Here is a 20575-nt window from a genome sequence, read left to right on the forward strand (position 1 = left end):
TATCCTATGCTCCTATGGAAGCCCTCCACTGTTGCCATGATAAAGCACATGATTTCACCTCGATCTTTGCCAAAAGCAACAGTGCGGTGTTAAATGTCAGTCAACATCCCTTCAGACCAGGGTTCTTCTTTTCCGAGGTAAATCCCCATCTCTCTATCTCTTTGTGCTCTGAGGCCTATGCAAAATGCCCATCCTCCATCTGGATATGCTTTTTTGCCATCTCCGGGTTCAAGCAACCCCTTGGGCTTCCCGATGACCAAGAATGGACTCAGGGGTGGTGGGGTAAAGAAATTATATACAAACATTGTTGTTCGATATGACAACCACTCATAGAAACGCCTTAAACAAAGCAATCATCAACAACGCCTTTCAACTCCTCGGCCTTTCCCAAAAACAAACCCGCTTCCCCATGGCAAAGAAAAATCCTGTCACCCATGACGCCAGGTATGTCCAATCCAATATGCTTTACCCGATTATCAAAAAAATACAAAAACAAACCAACAGAGACCGATGTCACTTCACACCGGCAGCGCAGAGCTCTGCGTCCTCTTCAACATGGGCGAGATCCACCGCCTCGTGACCCCCGGTTCCGTCCTGCGCGAGCTGATCCTAGTTACCCGCGATGTTTCGGGCGCCAGGAGATTCGGGTCCGACATCTCGGGCGGCACGCCCTCCGCCGCCAAGTCGTCCTCCCTGTTCATATTCGGCGCAATCGGCTCGGTCGACCTCCGCGTCGGCAGGTTCAGGTCCATCTCGGACCGAGTTCTCGGATCCAGATGGTGGATCGGCGGCATCGGTGGTCCCGGATGCAGCAGCGACGTGAAAATGCTGTTTCCCCTGTCGCGGCTGATGCTCCTGCCGCCGCGGGTGGAGAAGCTGTAGCTGCGGCCGGTGATGGGGATGCCGATGCCCGGGGGAGCCGAGGCGTGCGAGATGCGGCGGGAGAGGCGCTCCGAGTCGTCGGCGCCCTCGTGGGCGTTGAGAGTTTCGCTCGGCAGGAGGATGGCGCGGTCGAGGCCGTAGGGCAGGCCACGGTGGCGACCACGGATCATCATAGCGACGAGGACGAGTTTGCCGACGACGGTGAACTGGGAACACAGCGAGGCGTTGACGCCCGGGTAGCCGAGCGACATGCCCACAGTGCCGTAGGCGCTGACGACCTCGAAGAGGATGGCGAATTGGGTAAACTTGCCGTCCATGATCTTCGGGCCTTCGACGATGCAGAGGATGAAGAAGCCGAGAACGATGTACCACAAGTCGAAGGAGAGCTGCCGGCGCAAGTGGGATCCAACGTAAGAGAGGTCGCTCTGTCCGTTGTTGCTGCCCTGATCGTCGGCGTCGGAAGGGTAAATACCCAAAGATTTCTCCTCGTAGACGTTTGTGCGACGGACGGAGATGGCGATGGGAAAGACGGAAATGTACATCATGACCATGTACGAAAACTGCACGGCCGGGTGCAGTTCTGCAAGGTTGACGCAAGAGAAGCCCGCAGTCCGTGTTGAGGCGGCCTCGAAGAAACCGTTTAATACCTTGAGCCCGGCAGGTAGGTTGACGACGGGCTTCGCTTGGAGCTGTCAAGGAGGTCAGATATTGTTGCGAACAAGCCAGGGGGGCAACGAATGCCAAACTTACATCCAGGACGATAAAGAACATAACATCGAGTCCGTTCATAATGACCAAGAGGCCAAAGAGCCACCAGGTGGCGCCGGATGGAAACAGCAAAGTGAAACAGCGACGGGGATGATCGAGCAAGAACCTCAACTCCTCGTAGATACCCGAGTGGACCGGGACAAGGTGGGAGAATACCCAGATCATGCACCGAAGCATGATAGGGAACCCGGTGTTGCCGAGGATGATGAGAAAGCTCATCAACAACAGCGGCCAGGTGGCTCTGTTGAACGAGTTCATGCTGTCTGGGGTCAAGGTATAGCCCAGGTCCATGAATGCCGAACTAGACGTGAAGAATGCCCACCATGTCCTGCTGATGCCGGCGCTGTCCACGACGCTTGCCCATGGCTGCGTGTTGAGAATCCATGGAAGGAGACCAACGAGGCCGAGAGCCATGTATCCCCAGAAATAGACACCTAGGATAAAGGCCAACGTCTTGAGAGACCGGTACTCTATGCCACCGAGCTCTTCACGCTGTTCCTCGGTCAAGTTCGGGAATGCAGAGTTGCGGCCGATGGTGGGCTCGAAGCTGAGATAGGGCGTTCCTTCAACCTTGTCGCGAGAGAAGGCGGTCCGCATTGCTTGAAATGATGGCCGTCTGCCTTTCAACCCCCGAAAATGACCATCGCCATCTTTCTCGTCGTCTTTCGAGAACACGCGCTTCCATCCCCGGCGTAGCCATCCCGGCACTAGGAAGATGGGCCTCAGGGCCGAGCCAGCGCGCTTGATTGGCCCGTCGGAATCCGAGGCGAGAGAGGACTCAGACGGCAGTCTCGGACGATCAGGTTCCTGGATGGTGATGGCTTGGTGGCGACTTTCGCAGATCGGAGTAAGAGTTCCCAAGGCTCCAGCGGTGTCGAGGTCGTCACCGACCTGTGTATCAGCAGCCTCAGATTCCTCCTCATCGCCTTCCTGAACAGGCTCTGGCCTCATTCCCCTCTCGACATCCCTCGGGTGGGGAATCCTCAAAACCTCATCGTCGCCCCTGCGTTGGCGTTCCACAAGGTCGATATGTTTTTGGTGGGGCGAAGCAACAGTTGCCGCTGAGCTGTTCGAGGTGCCAGCGGGGTCCTTCAGTGATATTGGGCCCAGGCTGTCACTCCTCGAAACGGTTGAAGCAAAGCGAATATCTGCCCGTCGGTTTGCGGATGAATCCCCCGATGTCGCCGTCTCGGAGTGGGCATCCAGGCCTGACGATGCGGCAGGATGCGCGTCGCCCAGCACGGTTCCGTCGTTGTTGATGCGCGTCCGTTTGCCATTGAGCATGACCGTGATTTTGCGACCGTTCACGCCCTTCTCGACGTCTCCATCGTCAACGCGGTTGGACCGGATCTTGGACTTGGATATCGTGCCCCTCCGCATGCGAGCCTCCTTAGCGATATGCTCGAATCGCTTCTCGAACCAGTACAGGCGCAGCCAGACGACGAACGTGTTGATGGTGATAGGGTTCGTAAGCAAAGGCCACAGGTACAAGATTACCTGCTGGAAAGTATTGAGCAGATTGACGTCAACCGTGTTCAAGCCAGCCTGGGTGCTGGCGCCTGCGGCAAAGAAAAAGGCGTCGATGAAGGCGATGTTATTTCTGCCTGACAAGAAGAAGATGATGGACCCAACGATGACCATCGCAACAATATATATATCTGGATAGCGCCAGCCGTCAGCTTTGTTGTGGCCTAGCTAGCATCCACGGAGAGACAGAAGGGCGACTCACAGTGAGCCGTAATGAAGTTGAAGTGCGGCTGCTTGGAAAGCAGAGACGGCCGCAACGCCGCAACTGCGGCGCCAGCCAAATCCTTGAGGCCATTCATGCTGCGTTGGACAACAGCCTAATCCCAGGAAACGACTTGGAACGAAGCTTGGAACGATTGGCCGTCCCGAAGGCGGCCCAGGGATTGGTGAAGCGTGCGAAGGTCAGAGGGGAGGGAGCAAAGGCAAGAGAAAGAAGCTCCAGAATCCAGGACAAGCCGTCATGGCCTGGTTTTCGCGATGCCTTTGCCAATTCCTGCAGAAGCAGGAATCACAGGTGCTTGCTGCAAAGGCCCAACATGACGCCTAAAGCCGAGAGGATAGGATGGAGAAAGAGGGGAGTTTCGAGCAAGGCGAGCTGGAGAGGAGAAGCTGGACCGGTAAAGTGAAGCAGGTGGTGATAGATGAGGTCGAGGTCAAAGAAGCTCAGATGCGGATGTATGAAAGATTATCGAGATGTTTCCAGGCTCGAGTCAGGTAAAATGTAGGTGGTCAGCTCCGTCAAAGCCGTCAAAGGCCTGGGTTCCAGGATGTTTGTCTTGGTAGCTGTGTGGATGGACCAATCCAAGCACGGCCGAAGAAATACTCAAGACAAAACGTGTTCTGCGGTCTTATCGCATCATGACAGAACCGGATGACTGCTGATGTCGTGTGATGGTCGACCTGATATATTATTTTGAGCGTTTCTCTCCTGGATGGCGGTGGATTGAAGTAATTGCTGGTCTTCTTCCGCCGCCTCCTTTCAAACCTTGAAAGATGGATCCGGAAAGCCATGATATTTGGAGACAGTTGTGCAGGGGTGGGATTCTCGGGGTACTGGGGGGGTGTGAGCTTTGTCCAGCGAGATCCGAGTCGCGGGCCAACCAGAGAGGAGCAAGCGGATCTCGCCAAGCCCTGGCCAAGGCTTGGCCATGCATGCTAACCGGAGGCAAAAGCCTGGGCGCTCTGGCGGCTCACAGCCCCTGCTAGGATCGCTGCTTCCCACAGACGCCTCGCCGCGAAAGCACGTGTGGCGGCGGTTTGACACTTTTTGACCACAGGAACGGTGATACCGTCCCTTCCTTGGAGGCAAGTGACCGCCATTCCGGTCTTTTGCTGATGCTGCTGATGAGACGGCATTATGCAGGACCCGAGCAACTTGATAGAGTCGCGATTTGATCCTTTAAGTAGGGACATCGGAGGCCTCATCATCAGGTCCTTTACCCCGCGAGAGAGCAGCCAGTACCTGCTAAGTACATACATCACTCTTTATGTATGTACATCTCGAGATCCGGTTCCGTGACAAACTGGGATTGATAAACCGTTATGTAACCAGTAGTAGCCTGGGCTGGATTCCGTGAAAAGCGTTGCCGTTGCCAACCGATTGTTCCCGTTTGTCACGAGAAGGTTTTTGTTTGGGTTTGCCGTCGGGGAGGAATCGGAGCTGTCGCTGAAGTTCAGATTCGCTGTCAGAAGGTAACATCAGCCACACTTATGCCGTGGTGGCATAGTCTGTTTAGTCCCGGTAACTTGATATCTTTGAAACAACATGATCGCACAAACACAAACCACGAGCTGTGCAATCGTCATAGTGGTGAGATGATGGTTGTGCGCCCGATGCCGCGGCTCCGACAGTATTCCGCTGTCCAACTTCGCGTACTGACTTTCCTGATGAGTTTGAAAGATCAAAAATTCCAGGTTGTGTTGTGCCGGACAAGCTTTGGGTTACCAAGAAGACAAATAAAAAGGAGTAGTACACAAAAAGGGAAACAGGATGAAGCGGTGAACAGGTCAGAAGTTCCAGATTGGGAACAAGATGCAGAGGTCAAAGATAGGTAAGCAAGAGAACAACTTGAAGCAAGATAAGCTCAAGAAATCTGGAACCTCCATGTACTTACACCACATCGCCGCAACACGATCCGGCATCGGATCCTCCTCATCCTGATGCCGTACGCCCAAGAGATTATGCCGCGCTTTGGGACACTGATTAAGATTCTGCCAACCGCACACAAACAGCCTCCAGCCATGGTTCTCTTTCGAAAACCGGCGACTAGTTCACCTGTCTCTTCGCATTGCGTCACATTAGAGCTGATAAGAGCACTGAGCGCAACGTGACACAGGATCTTTGATTCTTAAACCTGGTGATACCCTCCCAGCCCGAATCGAGTTATACCTATGGTTCTATTCTAAGGAACACGGCACTGAGGGAAAGGAGAGCTTATCGACCTTTTCGTTGCCAGACTCAGAGCAACGTTATCAAGGTCAATCGACTCACAGGAAATACGTTGGGTAAGACCAATATCGAAAAAATAAATCCTCAGTGCGACGGCCTGCCTGGTACCGATTCGTGTTGCCAAAGCTGCGAGTGCAAGCACGGTTGTAGTGATTGTTGATGTCCCGGCTAGCAATCGGTGCAAAGCGCCGCAGGGAGACGTGCGCTTGTGTTTGTCCAGGCGAGATGTCCCGATGTTAAGACAGGAGCTCCCGTGTTTGATGCAAAACCCCAGATATTATGTCAACCCCGGACCCCGGACCGGGCCGGAGTGCGGGTACCGGAGATGTGGGTCCCCTTGCCGAACCCCCGCCCGACGGGAGGACTTGACAGGCACCGACCTCGGTACCTGGGGCCGTACAACGGAACGCCATGCGCCTCCTACCCAGAGCACGTGTTCCGATGTCCGGCTTTGTTGTACGTATACAGTAATCGTCTGAGCTCTAGGGAGCCATCCATTGCAACAGACGGAAACCAGGAACTTCCTACTGTCGATAAACCTGACAAAATACCTCCGACGACGACCTCCAGTATCTTGCCGATAGGATAATGATGCCTGTACCTGGATCCGGAAAATCTTGTACAATTTACCTCCTCAAAATCGCCCAACAAGCCACCGTTCACGGGGCCCTGTCAAATAAAAGTGTATTCATGTCTAGCGGAGAGAGAAGGCCAGCTGAATGATTTTGTGGCTGTGTTGATGAGAACATGACGTATCCTCCAACAAATATATCTAACCCGGAAGTGACAGATGCATGCCGGAGCATGCATGCGCACAAGGCTCGCCTCGCCGCGAATGTCGCTCTTGCCCTGAAGGATGTACGGAGTGCATCCAGAGGGCGTGATTGGTTGCTGTTTAGGCAGCTAGACTCTCGGCGGCCTCTCCGGGCCGAACGTGAGGAAGTTGTGGTCAGGACGACAAGGCTGCGGATTTTTCGCCAATGTACTGTGTAGTACCTAATGGACGATGGCCAGCGGAACCGCGATCTCAACCTTTTCCACTTCTTCCAGAATCCGAGATGTCTCGAAACCTGGAATACCGGGCTTTGACCATTTCTTGAAAGTTTCTGAGTATTGCCCAACCCAACAACGCGGTCCAATCACCATCACCACTTGTTTGCTTCTGGGACATAAAGTACCTACGTTTGAGCAGGAGTGCATCGCAATGTCCAGACCACGATGAGGGACTCGGGTATCTGGCGGTCGCTCATCATCGGAGCCTGCATTGTTGGGCACGTTTCCGCAGGAGACGCTGGGGACGACTTTTCCAACAACCTCTTCACGGATTTGGCTCCGTATGTTTCCTCTCGACATCCTGGTTTTCTTTATAAGGGACCTGCTAACCTTCGTCTCAATTAAGCATACTTGCGTTATTCGGCGAGAGAGTGACAACACAGTTTATAAGCCAGTCAACGGGATGGGCCGACAACATTATTCTCGCCATGGCCCCTCTAGGTGTAATCACTATCATCGTTGGGGCGATTCGAGTAGGAGGCCCATCATGGCTTAAGGCTGTCATTGGAAGAGCCAGAGAGAGCCGCGCTGTTGTTGAAGCAGAGCTGATGTCGTCGACCTCAGACGAAGTGTGTGAGCTCTGGAAAGGCGACCAGATTGTGAGGGTCATGGGCCAAGGGTCAATTCGCGAGTTCGTCATCCTGACCCCCAAACAGAAGAAGGCAAGAAGTGAGACTCATGTCTTCATGAAGGAGACTCGGGACAAGATGCCCATCATGCCGCTCAGCGATGCTGTGTGGAGTGACCGCTGGGATGTTGAATCCCAGCCTTGCATCGTCAAACAGCGCTCGGCATGAGGAAACACAGTAAGTTTCCCTGTGCTAGAACGAAAGCCTCATTCCTCGCTCTGACCATCCATCCCATCAGGTCCAGGAATTCGTGAACGAATCTTCGGCAGCCGGTATAACAACTTACACATGTCATTTTACCGTGACCTTTCTGCCAGTACAACGGGGCTTGATGAGCAACAAGGCCCTGAGACTTGCCAGTGCTCAAATGGTCAAGAGGAAGCCAAAACCGGTCGACTCAGAATGGGATCCAAATACCCGCTCGCCGTTTTCCGAAATACCCAAGCCAACTCCCCGAACCTTACACTCAATCTTCACGGAAAAGCAGGCAGAGGAGAGCTCTATGTGGCAGCCATCATTGGAATCGTACTCCAGCTTGGCGTCCTTGTCTACGCGGGGATAATTACCTACTACTTCCGGTGGTTCAAAGATGGAAACCTTGTCGAGGACTATGGATTTCTCTGCACCGCAATCGGCACGCTGGTCTTGGTGTCCGGGATACTACTTTGCGCCCACGTCATCGAAAGCAGTACGGTGGAAACAAGATATCGACCTCTCCGCAGGGATATGGAGGTTCAACTCGTCTGGCTCCAGAAATACGGTACTGTGAACGATCAGTCCTTCGAATCGTTTGCTGTATTTCCAGAAACAACACTACCTCAACTCACAATCTCGCGACGAGCGGACCAAGCTTTTGACGAGGAGTCTGCTCTGCCAATCGATCCACGCGGAATGAAGACCGTTATTGGCACAATTACCAGCCTCCTGGGGTTTGTGACGCAATTTACCGGTCTCCGGGCTCTTCACTGGTCTGTATCAGTTGCTCAGCTTGGCGCTATACTTGCTATGACCGTTATCAGATCTGCTGTTCGCCGTCATCTGGCAAAGGTACCGAAAGGGATGCCTCTGGTTCGCGAGCATGAACTGGACTGGCTGGCCTTGAACCTCGCAAACCCCGACAATGCGCCATGGAACGACGTGGATCGGGACGAAGACACCAAGTCTTTAACAAAGCCCCAGAGAGTCGAACTGACATACAACAAAAGAACACCATCTTACAAAAACTTCCACTGCGGAGACCGGGGCTGGACCATCGATGCCGTTCAAATCTTGAGCAAAATGAAGCTTCCGGAGTGGACTACAAATCAGGAGCTTCCCATACAATCAAGGGCCCATGAAGCGGTGAGGATTAGGACGGAACTCGGAAAGTTGGCCTTCTGGCCAGGACAGGCAGCTTCAGAAGCTGTCGTCTTGGCACGGGCGATTGAATTGGTAATGAAAGCCATCTTCAATGAACGGCAATTCGAAGGCAAAGAGTTCAGATGGTTTCTTCCAGCTACAAATCCTTCAAATTCATCCCCCCAATGGATCCCTTTTCGGGTGGTGTTGAAAAATGGAAGCTGGAAAGCCTTTGCCGATGAACTTGAAGCTGTACTCTCGTTATGGCTTTACTCAGTACATCACAAAGAGATGGCACCCGAACATCGGCAGGCATATCGGACCACGATCCACGGAGACGAGTGGTTGCGAAGCAAGGGGCAGCTGGCCAGGCATGGCCTCCAGATTCTAGGTCCCCGTTCTGATGTTCTTTGGAGGGATCTTCACTGGTGGGCACGGCAGTCGAGGCCTCGGCTGATGCTGTTGAAATACAGGAACCAAATGGCAGGTCCTCGACTGCTGGTCGAGAAACATCGAACTGTGGGCTTTGTCGATGCTGCCAACTCAAAAGGACCTCTGGGATACCAATCCATGGGCCCGGAAGATCATCAAAACGCTAGTCTCCTCGGCATCATGTCGCAAGCTCCGTTGAAATTGTTTTACGCACAGCATTTGTTCACCGTCTTCATGTGGTCCGTGGCAAATACCATGGCAAAGCCGTTCAGCGAGAGAACAGAGCTCCGGACTGTCGAGGAAGACGACATCGGCACCGATTTGGCGTGGCAGAACTTCACACTGCATAACACCAACCTTTCCAAGCTGGTGAAGGATATTGAAGAAACAGGACTTGGGGATTTGGAGACCATTTATCACCTCATCATTCCTCCACTAAGCCTGAAAAACAAGCTACCACAACCTAACGTTGTCATCCATTTGGCACATGAAAAGGCCAAGCAATGCGAACAGCAAGGGCAGTGGAAAGAAGCCGCAGATATATACCTCTGGCTTTTTGGACACGCCCGTGTCTCACCACCGGGGAGTTACATCCGTATCCGGGCCATCGCGTTCTTAATGGAGTGGCTCAACTCCCTCCAATGCTTCCTGGAGGTTATGGAGCAAAACTCCCTTTTCACTGATGATAACCACTTCGACTCCCTGAAGAACTTGAGGCTTGAGGTATTGTCCTCCCTCAAACACGACACCTCACCTGACGAGTTGAAGTCTCTCATGGGATTGTACGCGGCTCAGAGCCGCCATTGGGATTTTCCACTCGTCCCTAGGACTGATCCACTTGTAACACCGAACTATATTCTAAGCTTCACGGAACGCCACTACGCAGTTCGGTCATGGTCTTCCAGGACTTCTGGGCTGAGCCACCTCGACTGGACAGATGGAAAGGTCAATGAAAAAGACGTCCTCGACTGGACACCATTCCACTATGCCACCCTCAGCATCGATGCCGCTGTGGTGGAGTTCCTGATGAAAAAGGGTGCGGCCATCAACGCAGTGGATCTCCGCGGCCGCACTCCTTTGCATTACGCTGCCTCCAAGGGAACTATGTCGCTGACGATCCTCCGGGCACTTGTCCGGAATGGTGCAGATGTCAATGCCCGGGATTTCGAGGGGCTCACACCATTACATTTCGCGGCTGCTTGGGGCGATGGTAATGTTGCCAACGTCTTGGTTGATGCCGGCGCCAACGCTCACCTTCAAGATATCTATGGGCTATCTCCGCTGCACTATGCTATCACAATGAACACAGGAGGATCCTGGACCCAGCTTGATCTTGTCGAGACTCTCGTCCGAAGTGCCGGTGCAGACATAGTTCACGCAAAGACGAGCAGAGGTTGGACGCCCCTGCATCTTGCTGTCAGAAAAGGCAACGAAGCTATCACTACGTTTCTCATCAACCAGGGCGCGGACGTACACGCATATACCAACGGCGGTTGGACACCGCTCCACGTCGCCGCCGACCAGGGGAACTTAGCGTTGGCTACGTTACTCATCACCAAGCACGCGCCAGTAGACGCAAGGAACAACGAGGGCTCGACACCGCTACATCTCGCTGCATTCCATGACAACGCAGCCATGGCCCAACTTCTCCTTCGCAATGGTGCTTATAGAAACGCAAAGACCAACGACAAGTTTTGGACGCCTTTACATATCGCTGCATTCAGGCACTATGACTCTGCTGTCGTCAAGCTCCTCATCAGCGACCACGCAGACGTCAATGCAACAGGACTTAACAACATACGACCACTCTACCTTGCTGTGCAGAATTGTCAGTATTCAACTGCATCGTACCTCCTCGAGAACGGCGCAGACATGACATTCAAAACGGCTCCCGAAGGTTGGACCCTCGTTCATATAGCCGTGAGGAGGGGACGAGACGTTGCCGTCAAGGTCCTTATTAGGGCGGGTGCAGACAGAGAAGCACAAGATGTGGAAGGGCGCCGACCGCTGCACCTTGCTCTCCTGACATCACACGGTTTGCCTATTCTGAGATACTTGGTCGACGGAGCACACGTCAATTTAGAAGCAGCTGATTGCAGCCAGAGAACAGCATTGCATTTTGCTGTCATGAACAGACGACACCCGGAACTCCAGTATCTATTGGACAAGTATGAGCGGTTATGCCAACCTCGAACTCCCGGACCCATCCAATCTCACCGCAGCAATGAAGTCGACCACTTCAACGACGACAGCGATGACGAGGATTGGGGATACTCTGACAAGGAAGCCGTTACTGGATCAGTTGAAATTCAACCCGGCCGTTTGCGCCACTGGGCGTGTTATTTTTGCCGCAAAGGCAAGACCTCGAGGGAGAGAATATTTTGTTCTCCACGCCTCTTGAAACGCCATTTTGAAGCAGAAAGACACGGCCTGACGCGAGAGGAGATCGACTTTTATTGTGATGGTTTCGCTGAGTTCAGGAGAGCCAGAGATAGTGATGAAACCACAGGTACGGCCGTTGAAGAGGAAGAAGAGACGGAAGACGGTCATGAAGAAGCAATGATGGAGAGTGAGGAGGAACGAGAGGGGGCAGGGGATCATGAACAAGCAGCCATGGGAGTGCCGAGGATTGGAACCCAGGACGAACCGGCTGAGCTGCCAGGTTAGCATTCTTTCACTGTTTCTGGAGGTGGTACACTTCAGGTAGGCAATATTCAACTGCAAAAGGTTGCCCTTGGTTCGAACTGTGCTTCATCGCTTTGGTCGCTGTTGGAAATGATGCTAGGACTCTGGCGTACACGCACATAGACAGATTTATATAGCCCAAGCAAAACTCGGTTTTCATATGCTAACCTTTTTCACCATGATGAACCCAAACCGGCCAGAAGTCCTAACCCGTGCCTCGATGTACTACGGAAAGTGCCTGAATTCCCTGGCTCATATGAGAACTGATGTGGAGGGTGGAGATAATGGTCCCGCCGAGCTGTGGAACTCAAGGTCAAGTTGAATCATAGCATAGTTTCTATACATGACATGCAAAAGTACATCGCCAATCATGGCGTTCACCAACACATCCCCATTTTCAACCTCAGCAGCATATCCCCCTCATTTCTTTTTCTCCTTCCCGGCCCCCTCCTTACCCTTCCCCTTCTTCTGCCCCGCACCAGCAGCGGCAGCGCTACTCGGCTTCGTCGAAAACACCTTGCGCGTCCTCTTCCACTCAAACACCAGCGCCTCCATGCTGCCGACATCATGCTTGGGCTTGCGGAGATAGGTAAGCCGGGCCCTCCTCGCGCGCTTGGGCGCGCGCTTGATGATATCGATGCCGGCCACGTTCTTGTTGTAGATCTTGAACCACATCTCGACGCCCGTGCCGCGCAGGTGGTTGCGCAGCAGCACCGCCGTGTCGACACCGCGCCGCCGGATCGACATGACCACGCCGGCGAACGGCTCGCCGCCGCGCCGGTGCGTGATCATGAGCACGTCGCCCGGCTTGACGGCCTCGGGGGAGGTGCGCGAGAACATGGCCGTGCGCACGCCGTTGGGGTCGAGCTTCTTGATCTGCGCCTCGTGTAGGGCGTCGAGGACGTTGGTCGGCGGCGGCTTGACCTCCTTCCCCGCGGCGGTGCTTCGCGGGTAGACGGCGAAGGCGGTGCGGATGGTGTTGCGCTTGCGGTCGGGGATGGCGTCTGTGTGAAGGGGAGGGGGGGGTTAGTTTCTTCGCCGCTTAAAAGCCGGGGGTAGAGGGATAATGAAGGCTTACAGAAGTTAAGTTCTGGTGGGCGTTGTTCCGAGGCGGTCTGGGAGGCTTCGGTCGCCATTTGCCGGACGAGCAGCCTCTGATGCCTCGTCTGCCGGAGAGTCGCCTTGAGACAGCCCAAGGGCCGCCTCACCAACGGGGCAACGTTCATGATGGTCTCTGACGGCCCCGGAGGGAGGTTGGTAGGAAAAGTCCAACTAGTAAGTCGAGGATTGGCTGGTCCACCGAACGGCCGGACAAGATGTGGTGGTGTGCGGCGTCGTTGATGTTGATGCTCCGAGAAACCTTGAACGTCCAAGTCTTGGCGCCGACCGGCCCCGAGCCAATGGCTCCGGCCCAATTGCTACGGTGGGGCCGGAAAGGTGCCCCGCTAAAATTTCCACCCCACCAATCGGAGGCTGCATTGCTGCAACGCTCGAGGTCGCTGGCGACGAGCCGAACCTTGAGTTTGATGTTGAGAAAAGTCAAGTCTTGGTGCTGGAAAACACCACAACCCCTCCACCTCCCACCTCAACTATGTTCCTGACAACAGCGTCCAGCACCGCCGCACGGGCGGCGGGCGGCAGGACATGGCTCCCACTATTAATAAATGGCGGGACAGCCGCCCGGCAACAGTTTTTCTCAACGAGCCAGTCACGTCAAGGTATGTCCACAGATGGAAGAAAAAGAGAAAAAGCAGCTGAGTTCATATAGGTACTAACACCTGCCTGCCCAGCAAAAAACATCATCACCTTCAGGCCCTCGTCCACTCCTGAACTCTCCTCCCTCCTCGAGGAATTCCGGTACAAGGTGATCCTCCCGACTTACCTCTCCCCCGACCAACGCCGCCGCATCTACAACCCCCGCGCGAAACAATACCTCGTCAATGACCCCGTCACCATCGAAATCGACGGCGTGGTGCACAAATTCCGCTACATCAACCAGGTGACCGACATCCCCAGCACGCGCAAGGTCCTCCAGACCGCCATCAAGAGCATGCAAACGCCCGACGACTTCCGCAACATCCGCCCGCTGCTGGAAGGCTGCGTGCGCGCCAACCGCAAGCTCCCGCCCACCATCTTCCCCCTGATCGTCCGCAAGGCCGCGCAGAGCGGCAACCTCGAGGTCGTCTTCGAGTGCATTCAGAACGCCGAGGACACGGATTTCTACCTGAACCGGTCCGAGCTGATCAACTCGCTGCTGGCGTGGATCCAATGGCCGGCCATCCGCCGGGGGTTCAAGGCGGGCGACACCAAGACGGCCCTGCGCCGCGTCAACCACATCATCGAGACCCTCGAGGGGTACCAGGACGTGCACGAGCCGTTGGAGGAAACGCGGTGTGCCTTCCCCTTCCACCGCGACCCTCAGATCCTTGCTGCCAGGCTGCACATGGCCGCCGCGCTGGCCGTGCACCACCGCGGCGGCAAGGACGACGAGAACGGCTCAGTTGGCAAGTACGCGGCGGACTTGGTGTCTGTGTGGCCTGAGGATAAGGGCCTGCTGGACCTGCAGCCCGACGAAGCGTATCTGAACCCGGACAAGATGGCGTACATGCTCAACCGCAGCATGTATCTGTTCATTGGGGCGCCCGTGTTGAACGGGTTGACGCTCGCGACGCAGGTGGTGGATCCGGCGCTGGCGATGCAGTTGCAGAACCGGGCGGATAAGGTGGAAGAGGAGGTCAAGGCAGCGTTGAATTCGCCTGAGCTGAAGAAGGGCGGGTTGGGAGAGCAGATGTACAATGCTTTGTATAACCGCGAGGCGGGGGAATGGGAGGATGAGGAGTGAAGTGTTAGAATGGGTTAGGGGTGATAGACATGGGGAAAACGAGGAGCATGTACAATTTAGATGTCTTGATGTGTATACCACCCTTGTATTCAAAAAAAGCGCATGATGCAAAATAACCGCCCAACCAACCCAACGCCAGCCAACCCAGCCCGGGCTTTTGTACTGCCTCCTCTATGGAAGCACAATATACTTCTTCAGATGCTCCGGAATCGCTCCCAACAACCCCTTCGACTCGAGCCACTTCTTGGAGAACAACCGATCCGCATACCTGTACGCACCGTCTGCGAGAATCGTCACGACGGTATGCCCCTTTCCAAGCTTCTCTGCCACCTCCTTGGCCGCGACAACGTTCAACGCCGAGCTCGCACCCAGGTACAGCCCCTCCTCGTCCAGGCAGCGGTAGACCATCTCGATGCTCTTCTCGTCGCTGATGTGCAGCGACCCGTCGATCAGCTCCAGATCCGGCTTGAGGTTGTCGGTGATGCGCCCCTGCCCGATGCCCTCAGTGATGCTCGACCCGCTGCGCTGCAACAGCTTGCCGCCCGAGCTGATGTAAGCGTGCAGCACGCTACCCGGCGGGTCAGCGAGGAAGCTCTTGACGCGGCCGCCCGAGATTTCTTTCAGGTAGCGGGTCGTCCCGGCCAAGGTGCCGGCGGTGCCGGTGGCGCAGGTGAAGGCGTCAACCTTGCCGCCCGTCTGGTGCCAGATTTCCGGGCCGGTGGTTTCGATGTGCGCGCGCCGGTTGGCCGTGTTGTCGAACTGGTTGGTCCAGACGGCGTTGTCGAGGCTCTCGGCGTGGCGACGGGCCTGGTGGTTGTAGTTTTGCGGGTCCTCGAACGGTACGGCGGGCACGGGGTAGACCTCGGCGCCGAGCAGCCGGAGGAGGTCGATCTTGCCTTGGGACTGCGTGTTGGGCATGTAGATGACCAGTTTGTAACCCCGGCTGCGGCAGACGTGGGCCAGCCCGATGCCCGTGTTGCCGGCCGTGCCTTCGACCACGGTGCCGCCCGGCCGGAGGAGACCGCGCTCTTCGGCGTCGAGGACGACGTACAGCGCCGCGCGGTCTTTGACGGAGCCGCCGGGGTTCATGAACTCGGCTTTGCCCAGGACTTCGCAGCCGGTTTGCTCGGAGATCTTGTTGAGGCGGATCAGAGGGGTGTTGCCGATGGCTGGGAAAAATGAATGTTAGAACTTGATGGTGAAATTGGTTATTCTTGGGGTTCTCTCCTCACCTCCGGTCAACCCCTTGGCAATCCCCTGAGCCTTGGCCACCGCGATGAGTTTTTGTGACGGTTCGGCGGCGGCGGCGACGCCGGCCAGACGCCTGGCGCTTGTCGCGAAGGTGCGGGCGAACATTTTTGCAGTGGTTTTCTTGTCTTGCCTCGTGGCTTATGCTGTGTCTGTCTTGGCTACCCAAGGCAGGTGTAGGTGTTTGCCAATGCTGGCCGATGTCGCCGTCGGGGTGTTACCTGTTTCTTTTAAAGAAGGCGCTGTGTAACGTGTAACGGATGGACCGGGGGCGTGGGGCATTTCAACGAACGGCAGGAACGGCAGCATCGGGTCTCGGTCCCGCTCGTCCCGTCCCACTTGCCGATTGCGCAATCGGACGCTAAGCTTGTTTGAGTTTGGTGGGTCCGGAGACACAGCGCCGGGTCCGGCCCACCACCGGTAAATTTCCAAAACACGTAACGTGTACGGTACCGTAATGCATGGCAGCTGCGTTACGCAATGTCGCGTTCTCCAACATTTCGCTTTTGACATGCAACGTGCTTCGACATTCTGGAAGCTGCATCGCATTTTGTCCAGTGCAACAACGCGTTCGAACCATCACCAACCCCAACCCCACGCCATCCCATGTCGGCCCCTTTATCTGCGCTCTCATCCTAACAGCAGAGCGCTATGGCAGCCCCAGACGACGAGCCCAAGTCGCCTTTGTCGTCTCTCGACGATCTGTCGGATCTGTCCAGCACTTCAAGCGACGATGACGGCAAGGAAAACGGCAAAAATGGCGGCAACGACAACAGCGATGAGGAGCCCCCGCAGGTGGAATGGCTCGCTACATCGCGCGCCCGACGCTCCACCGCCGGAAATCGCATGAAGTCCCTGCTCGCAAACGAAGAACCTGCCGCCTCCGATTCAGAACTCGAGCTGCTCTTTGCTGAAGACGAAAACGACGCCGGATTCACGGATGATGCACCCGAGGACCCTTCAGATGTGCAGATGGATTCGTCCTCGGACGACGAGGATAAAGAGGAGCAAGGAGATGAATTGGAAGGTGAAAAAGAACTTGAGCGCCAGGAACGCGAGAGGCGCGCCGCCGAGCGGAAGCGCAAGAAGGCCCAGGAAGCCATCCCCGCACGCTTCCGCAAGAAGGTTCGCATCGAACAGCCTGCTCCTCGGCCTCCACGGCCCAAGAAGAAATCGGAGCGTCTCAGCTGGCTACCGTCTCCCGCCGACATGCCGACCCGAGCTTCGGAACGTCAAACCACCAAGCTGAGCAAGCAGCAGCTCCATCAGAAGATGGTGTCGGACGAAATCCGGCGACGGAAGCAACTCGAGAGGATGGAGAAAAAGGCAAAACAATTAGAGGCTACCAAGAAGCCCCCAATGACCCAGGCCGAACGACTCGCCGAGGCTGCCATCACCGAAAAACGCAACGCCAAGAGCTTGAACCGGTGGGAGGAGGCCGAGAAGCAACGGGAGGAGGAACGCTTGAGGAAGATTGCGGCCCTGCACAGTCGGAAGTTGGATGGCCCCGTCGTCACATTCTGGAGCGGAATTCAGGAGCTTCAAGAAGGTCAGGCCAAGCATGTTGGGAACTTGGTATCGATGGAGGAGAAGGCTCCAAGGAGGAAGCGGCAATCGGCAGCAGCAGCTCTGGCGGCGAAGGAGGCCGAGGCCGAGGCTGCGTCGCCAACGGCTCCGGACGCACAAAACGCGACGAAAGCGACCGGGCCGCCCGAGGTCAAGGCGGAACAACCCGAGAAGCCAGTGCTAGACAGCGCGGCGCCCCCTGCTCCCGCTCCTCCACCAGTTCCACCAGAATCAGAGGTCCCAGGGGTATCAGGGACAGGAGAGTCTGCGCCGGTACCTAGCCCGGGACAAACGCCGGGTCAAGCCACAATCCCCAGTCCAGCACCGCAACCAATGCCGGAACACGGCCCCGCCCCCGCCCCCGCTGCAGCTCCGGCGATCCTAAATCCAGCTCCAATGGCCCCTCCTCCGATTCCACCACCGCCGCCGGATGCCCAACGGAATAGCTCCGGCGTCCTGGCGGCACCTGTTCTTGCCCCTCCTGCCGGGGCCTCTTCTGTGATGGGACAAATGCCCATGTCAGGACTACCGATGCATCCTTCAGGACCAAAACCTTTCCTCGCAGCTCCAAATACGGCCCCCTCACCTTCGCCTCTCTCCGCTCCCCCATCTACCGGCTCCGCGGTTGCTTCATCCCAGCCGACATCTGCCGTGCCTCTACCTCCACCTGTTCCCCAATCAACAATGCCGCCGCCGCCGCCAGCCTCCATACCAACGCCATCCACCCTCGTGCCGCCTCCTCCATTACCTCCGACTATTGCTGGCTCTCAACTACCGCAAGGGCAGCCACTGCATCCGCAAGCGCCAACGCAGACGTCAACACAAACGCAAACGCAAACACAAACGTTAACACAAACGGAACAACCCCAGACTCAACCTCCACAACCACAGACGCAGCCGTCTTCTACACAACCTCAACCGCCACAAGCAACAGCCCAACCCTCCCAACCTCAACCCCAGCCAGCCTCCGGCCCTCCCCAGGACTTTGCCGCCCCAGCCACCACCGCCACCTCCTCCGACCCACCCCGCGAGGGCAAGGTCACCCGCAGCTGCATCATCCTCCAAAACTTTGACGAGCAAGCCATCAAAGACAAGCAGGTCCAGGCGCAAATCCTGTTCGGGCGCAAGATGAACCGCCTCGCGAAGCCCGCCCACCCACCGCTCTGCGTCATCACCAACCAGCCCGCCCGCTACCGCGACCCCAAGACAGGCCTGCCCTACGCAAACGCCTACGCCTACCGCGAGATCCAGCGCGTCGTGCGCGGCGATTACAAGTGGAGTCGTTTGCTGGGCGCCTGGGTGGGGAGGGGGGATTATGCGGCCAAGGGAGTGCCGGAGTGGTTTTTGGATCCTAGCAAGGCGGTTCCGGTTCCTGAGACGGTACCGGAGACAAAGGGCGGGGAGGAGGGTGTGCCTGCCGCACCTGCTCCGGCTGCTCCTGCTCCTGCTCCAGCTCCTCCGGCTCCTCCGGCTCCTGCTGTTGTTGCTACGGAGGAGGGAAAAGAGAAGCCTGCGGAGCCGGTTTTTGTGCCAGTCGATGACGCTGCTCCTGCTAGTGCTCCTCCACCGGCGGCTGGAGGAGGAGAAGGAATAGGAGGGGTGGTCAAGACTGAGGAGAAGGTGGGGAATCTCCCTGTTCCTCCTCCTCCTCCTCCTCCTCCTCCTCCTCCGCCTCTTGCCTCTGCTGCTCTTCCTCCGGCTGCCGCCGTTCCTCCTCCCGTGGTTGCTCCTCCCGCCGCTTTCGTGGCTGAGGCGCGGCTGGTGCCGATTGATGATAATGAGGCTCCGCCGGCGGGTCCTGCGGTTGCGAATCCCGCTCCGACAACACCTGTTCCACCGGCTGGGAGCGGTGGTGCTTAGTGGGATTGATGTTATTATTACTGTCGGGCTGGTATCGGTAAACGGAATATAATTAAGTGATGCACCACATTGTATGCGATGTGAAGACGTGCCAACGGGGGAATGGGTTCTTCTACGAGGATGGACGGACTAGGGTTTGAGAGGGGAGTGTTAATGCAACGCAATGCCCCAAGGTAGATCCATATACTTATTGGGACTGATCTGCCTTCTGACATGCTTCACCGAGAGAACAGTAATAAATTTGGCGTATGACCCATGGCCCAAGACTTGATTCTCATCAGGTAGTCTTCAACCCACGTTGACGGAGGTGGTATCATGAATAATTGACCCTTTTACCTGCGATAGTATTGCAAAACGCCCCCAACCCGTGAACGCCGAGAAGAAACCCTTTCCCATCACCTGCCCGACCTAGTCGGCAAACGTCAAGAGAAACTGACCATACATTCAACAGTCAATCCCACCCACTCCCTCCTACGACTCATCCATCCTATCCCCCTCCTCCGCCCCCGTCCCATGCGCCCCTCCACCATTATTCCTATTACTCTGATTGTTATCCTTCCCATTATTCCCCCCAACCGACGCTCCAAGCAACCCAACAACAGTCTCCAAACCTTCCACCTCGACCCTCGCCACCGCTCGTTTCCCTCCCGTCGTCGCCAGCCACTCGCCCTCGGCGCCATCATCATCCCCGCCGCCGGCGCGCACGTTCTCGAGATACCTGCGCGTCGCCGACTCGACGTATTCGAGACGCTGCCTGCGCCAGGACTTTGTCTTCTTGCCGGATTCGGAGTCGTATTCGTCATCTTCGTCGTCGTCATCAGAAGCGGTGGTGGTGATGTTTTGCAGGCGGGGCATAAAACTGCGTAGTGTGGTTGAGAGATCGCGGAGGGCTTGCAGCTGCGAGAGGGAGAAGGCGGTGGTGGTGGTGAGGGGCGTGGAGGCGTCGGAGGCGGTGAGGTCGCCTTTGTTGTGGAGGAAGGAGAGCGGGGGTTGTTGGGTTTGTTGTTGTTGTTGTTGTTGTTGGTTGTTGGAGGACGGGGAGGGGGAGGTTGGTGTCGGTTGTTCGGGTTTGATACCCACTGTTCCTGGCAGCGGCCCGACCAGCCTGCGCACTTCGTTCAACAGCCGCCGCCGTGCGCGCCCGTTCGGCGACCAGCATGGCGTGCAGCCTCTGGCTGGCCTGGAGGCGGCGGCGGAGGAGGTTGACGCTGCCGACTGTCCATTGGGGCGGGGAGTTGTTGTTTTGTCCCGCCGACGCCGTCGGGTCATCCGCAGAAGGTTCCGGAGAAGATATAT

At 56.2% G+C, this 20575-nt stretch overlaps 8 protein-coding genes across 8 annotated transcripts; 4 read left to right on the forward strand and 4 right to left on the reverse strand.

Moving 5' to 3' along the window:
- Positions 1-518: 518 nt before the first annotated feature.
- VTJ04DRAFT_411 (uncharacterized protein) lies at positions 519-3476 on the reverse strand (the record flags this gene model as incomplete). Its single annotated transcript, XM_069362084.1, has 3 exons — positions 519-1571; positions 1633-3308; positions 3380-3476. 3 exons carry the CDS (start codon positions 3474-3476, stop codon positions 519-521), a joined length of 2826 nt encoding a protein of 941 aa, XP_069223021.1.
- Positions 3477-7107: 3631 nt separating this feature from the next.
- On the forward strand, positions 7108-7476 carry VTJ04DRAFT_412 (uncharacterized protein; the record flags this gene model as incomplete). Its single annotated transcript, XM_069362095.1, has 1 exon — positions 7108-7476. The coding sequence occupies one exon, from the start codon at positions 7108-7110 to the stop codon at positions 7474-7476; it is 369 nt and encodes a 122-aa protein (XP_069223022.1).
- Positions 7477-7710: 234 nt separating this feature from the next.
- Positions 7711-11104, forward strand: VTJ04DRAFT_413 (uncharacterized protein; the record flags this gene model as incomplete). The annotated part of the gene is made up of 5 exons (XM_069362106.1): positions 7711-7996; positions 8328-8355; positions 9120-9860; positions 9984-10906; positions 11040-11104. 5 exons carry the CDS (start codon positions 7711-7713, stop codon positions 11102-11104), a joined length of 2043 nt encoding a protein of 680 aa, XP_069223023.1.
- Positions 11105-12183: 1079 nt separating this feature from the next.
- Positions 12184-12989, reverse strand: VTJ04DRAFT_414 (mitochondrial 54S ribosomal protein bL19m; the record flags this gene model as incomplete). Its single annotated transcript, XM_069362117.1, has 2 exons — positions 12184-12767; positions 12842-12989. 2 exons carry the CDS (start codon positions 12987-12989, stop codon positions 12184-12186), a joined length of 732 nt encoding a protein of 243 aa, XP_069223024.1.
- A 365-nt stretch (positions 12990-13354) lies between these two features.
- VTJ04DRAFT_415 (uncharacterized protein) lies at positions 13355-14605 on the forward strand (the record flags this gene model as incomplete). Its single annotated transcript, XM_069362128.1, has 2 exons — positions 13355-13481; positions 13554-14605. 2 exons carry the CDS (start codon positions 13355-13357, stop codon positions 14603-14605), a joined length of 1179 nt encoding a protein of 392 aa, XP_069223025.1.
- A 171-nt stretch (positions 14606-14776) lies between these two features.
- VTJ04DRAFT_416 (uncharacterized protein) lies at positions 14777-15961 on the reverse strand (the record flags this gene model as incomplete). The annotated part of the gene is made up of 2 exons (XM_069362139.1): positions 14777-15774; positions 15838-15961. The coding sequence occupies 2 exons, from the start codon at positions 15959-15961 to the stop codon at positions 14777-14779; spliced, it is 1122 nt and encodes a 373-aa protein (XP_069223026.1).
- Positions 15962-16504: 543 nt separating this feature from the next.
- Positions 16505-19279, forward strand: VTJ04DRAFT_417 (uncharacterized protein; the record flags this gene model as incomplete). Its single annotated transcript, XM_069362150.1, has 1 exon — positions 16505-19279. The coding sequence occupies one exon, from the start codon at positions 16505-16507 to the stop codon at positions 19277-19279; it is 2775 nt and encodes a 924-aa protein (XP_069223027.1).
- A 471-nt stretch (positions 19280-19750) lies between these two features.
- VTJ04DRAFT_418 (uncharacterized protein) lies at positions 19751-20548 on the reverse strand (the record flags this gene model as incomplete). Its single annotated transcript, XM_069362161.1, has 1 exon — positions 19751-20548. One exon carries the CDS (start codon positions 20546-20548, stop codon positions 19751-19753), a length of 798 nt encoding a protein of 265 aa, XP_069223028.1.
- Positions 20549-20575: the final 27 nt, after the last annotated feature.

This window comes from Mycothermus thermophilus (genome assembly GCF_041956435.1).
Source record: "Mycothermus thermophilus strain CBS 625.91 unplaced genomic scaffold VTJ04scaffold_1, whole genome shotgun sequence".
Lineage (NCBI taxonomy): Eukaryota > Fungi > Ascomycota > Sordariomycetes > Sordariales > Chaetomiaceae > Mycothermus > Mycothermus thermophilus.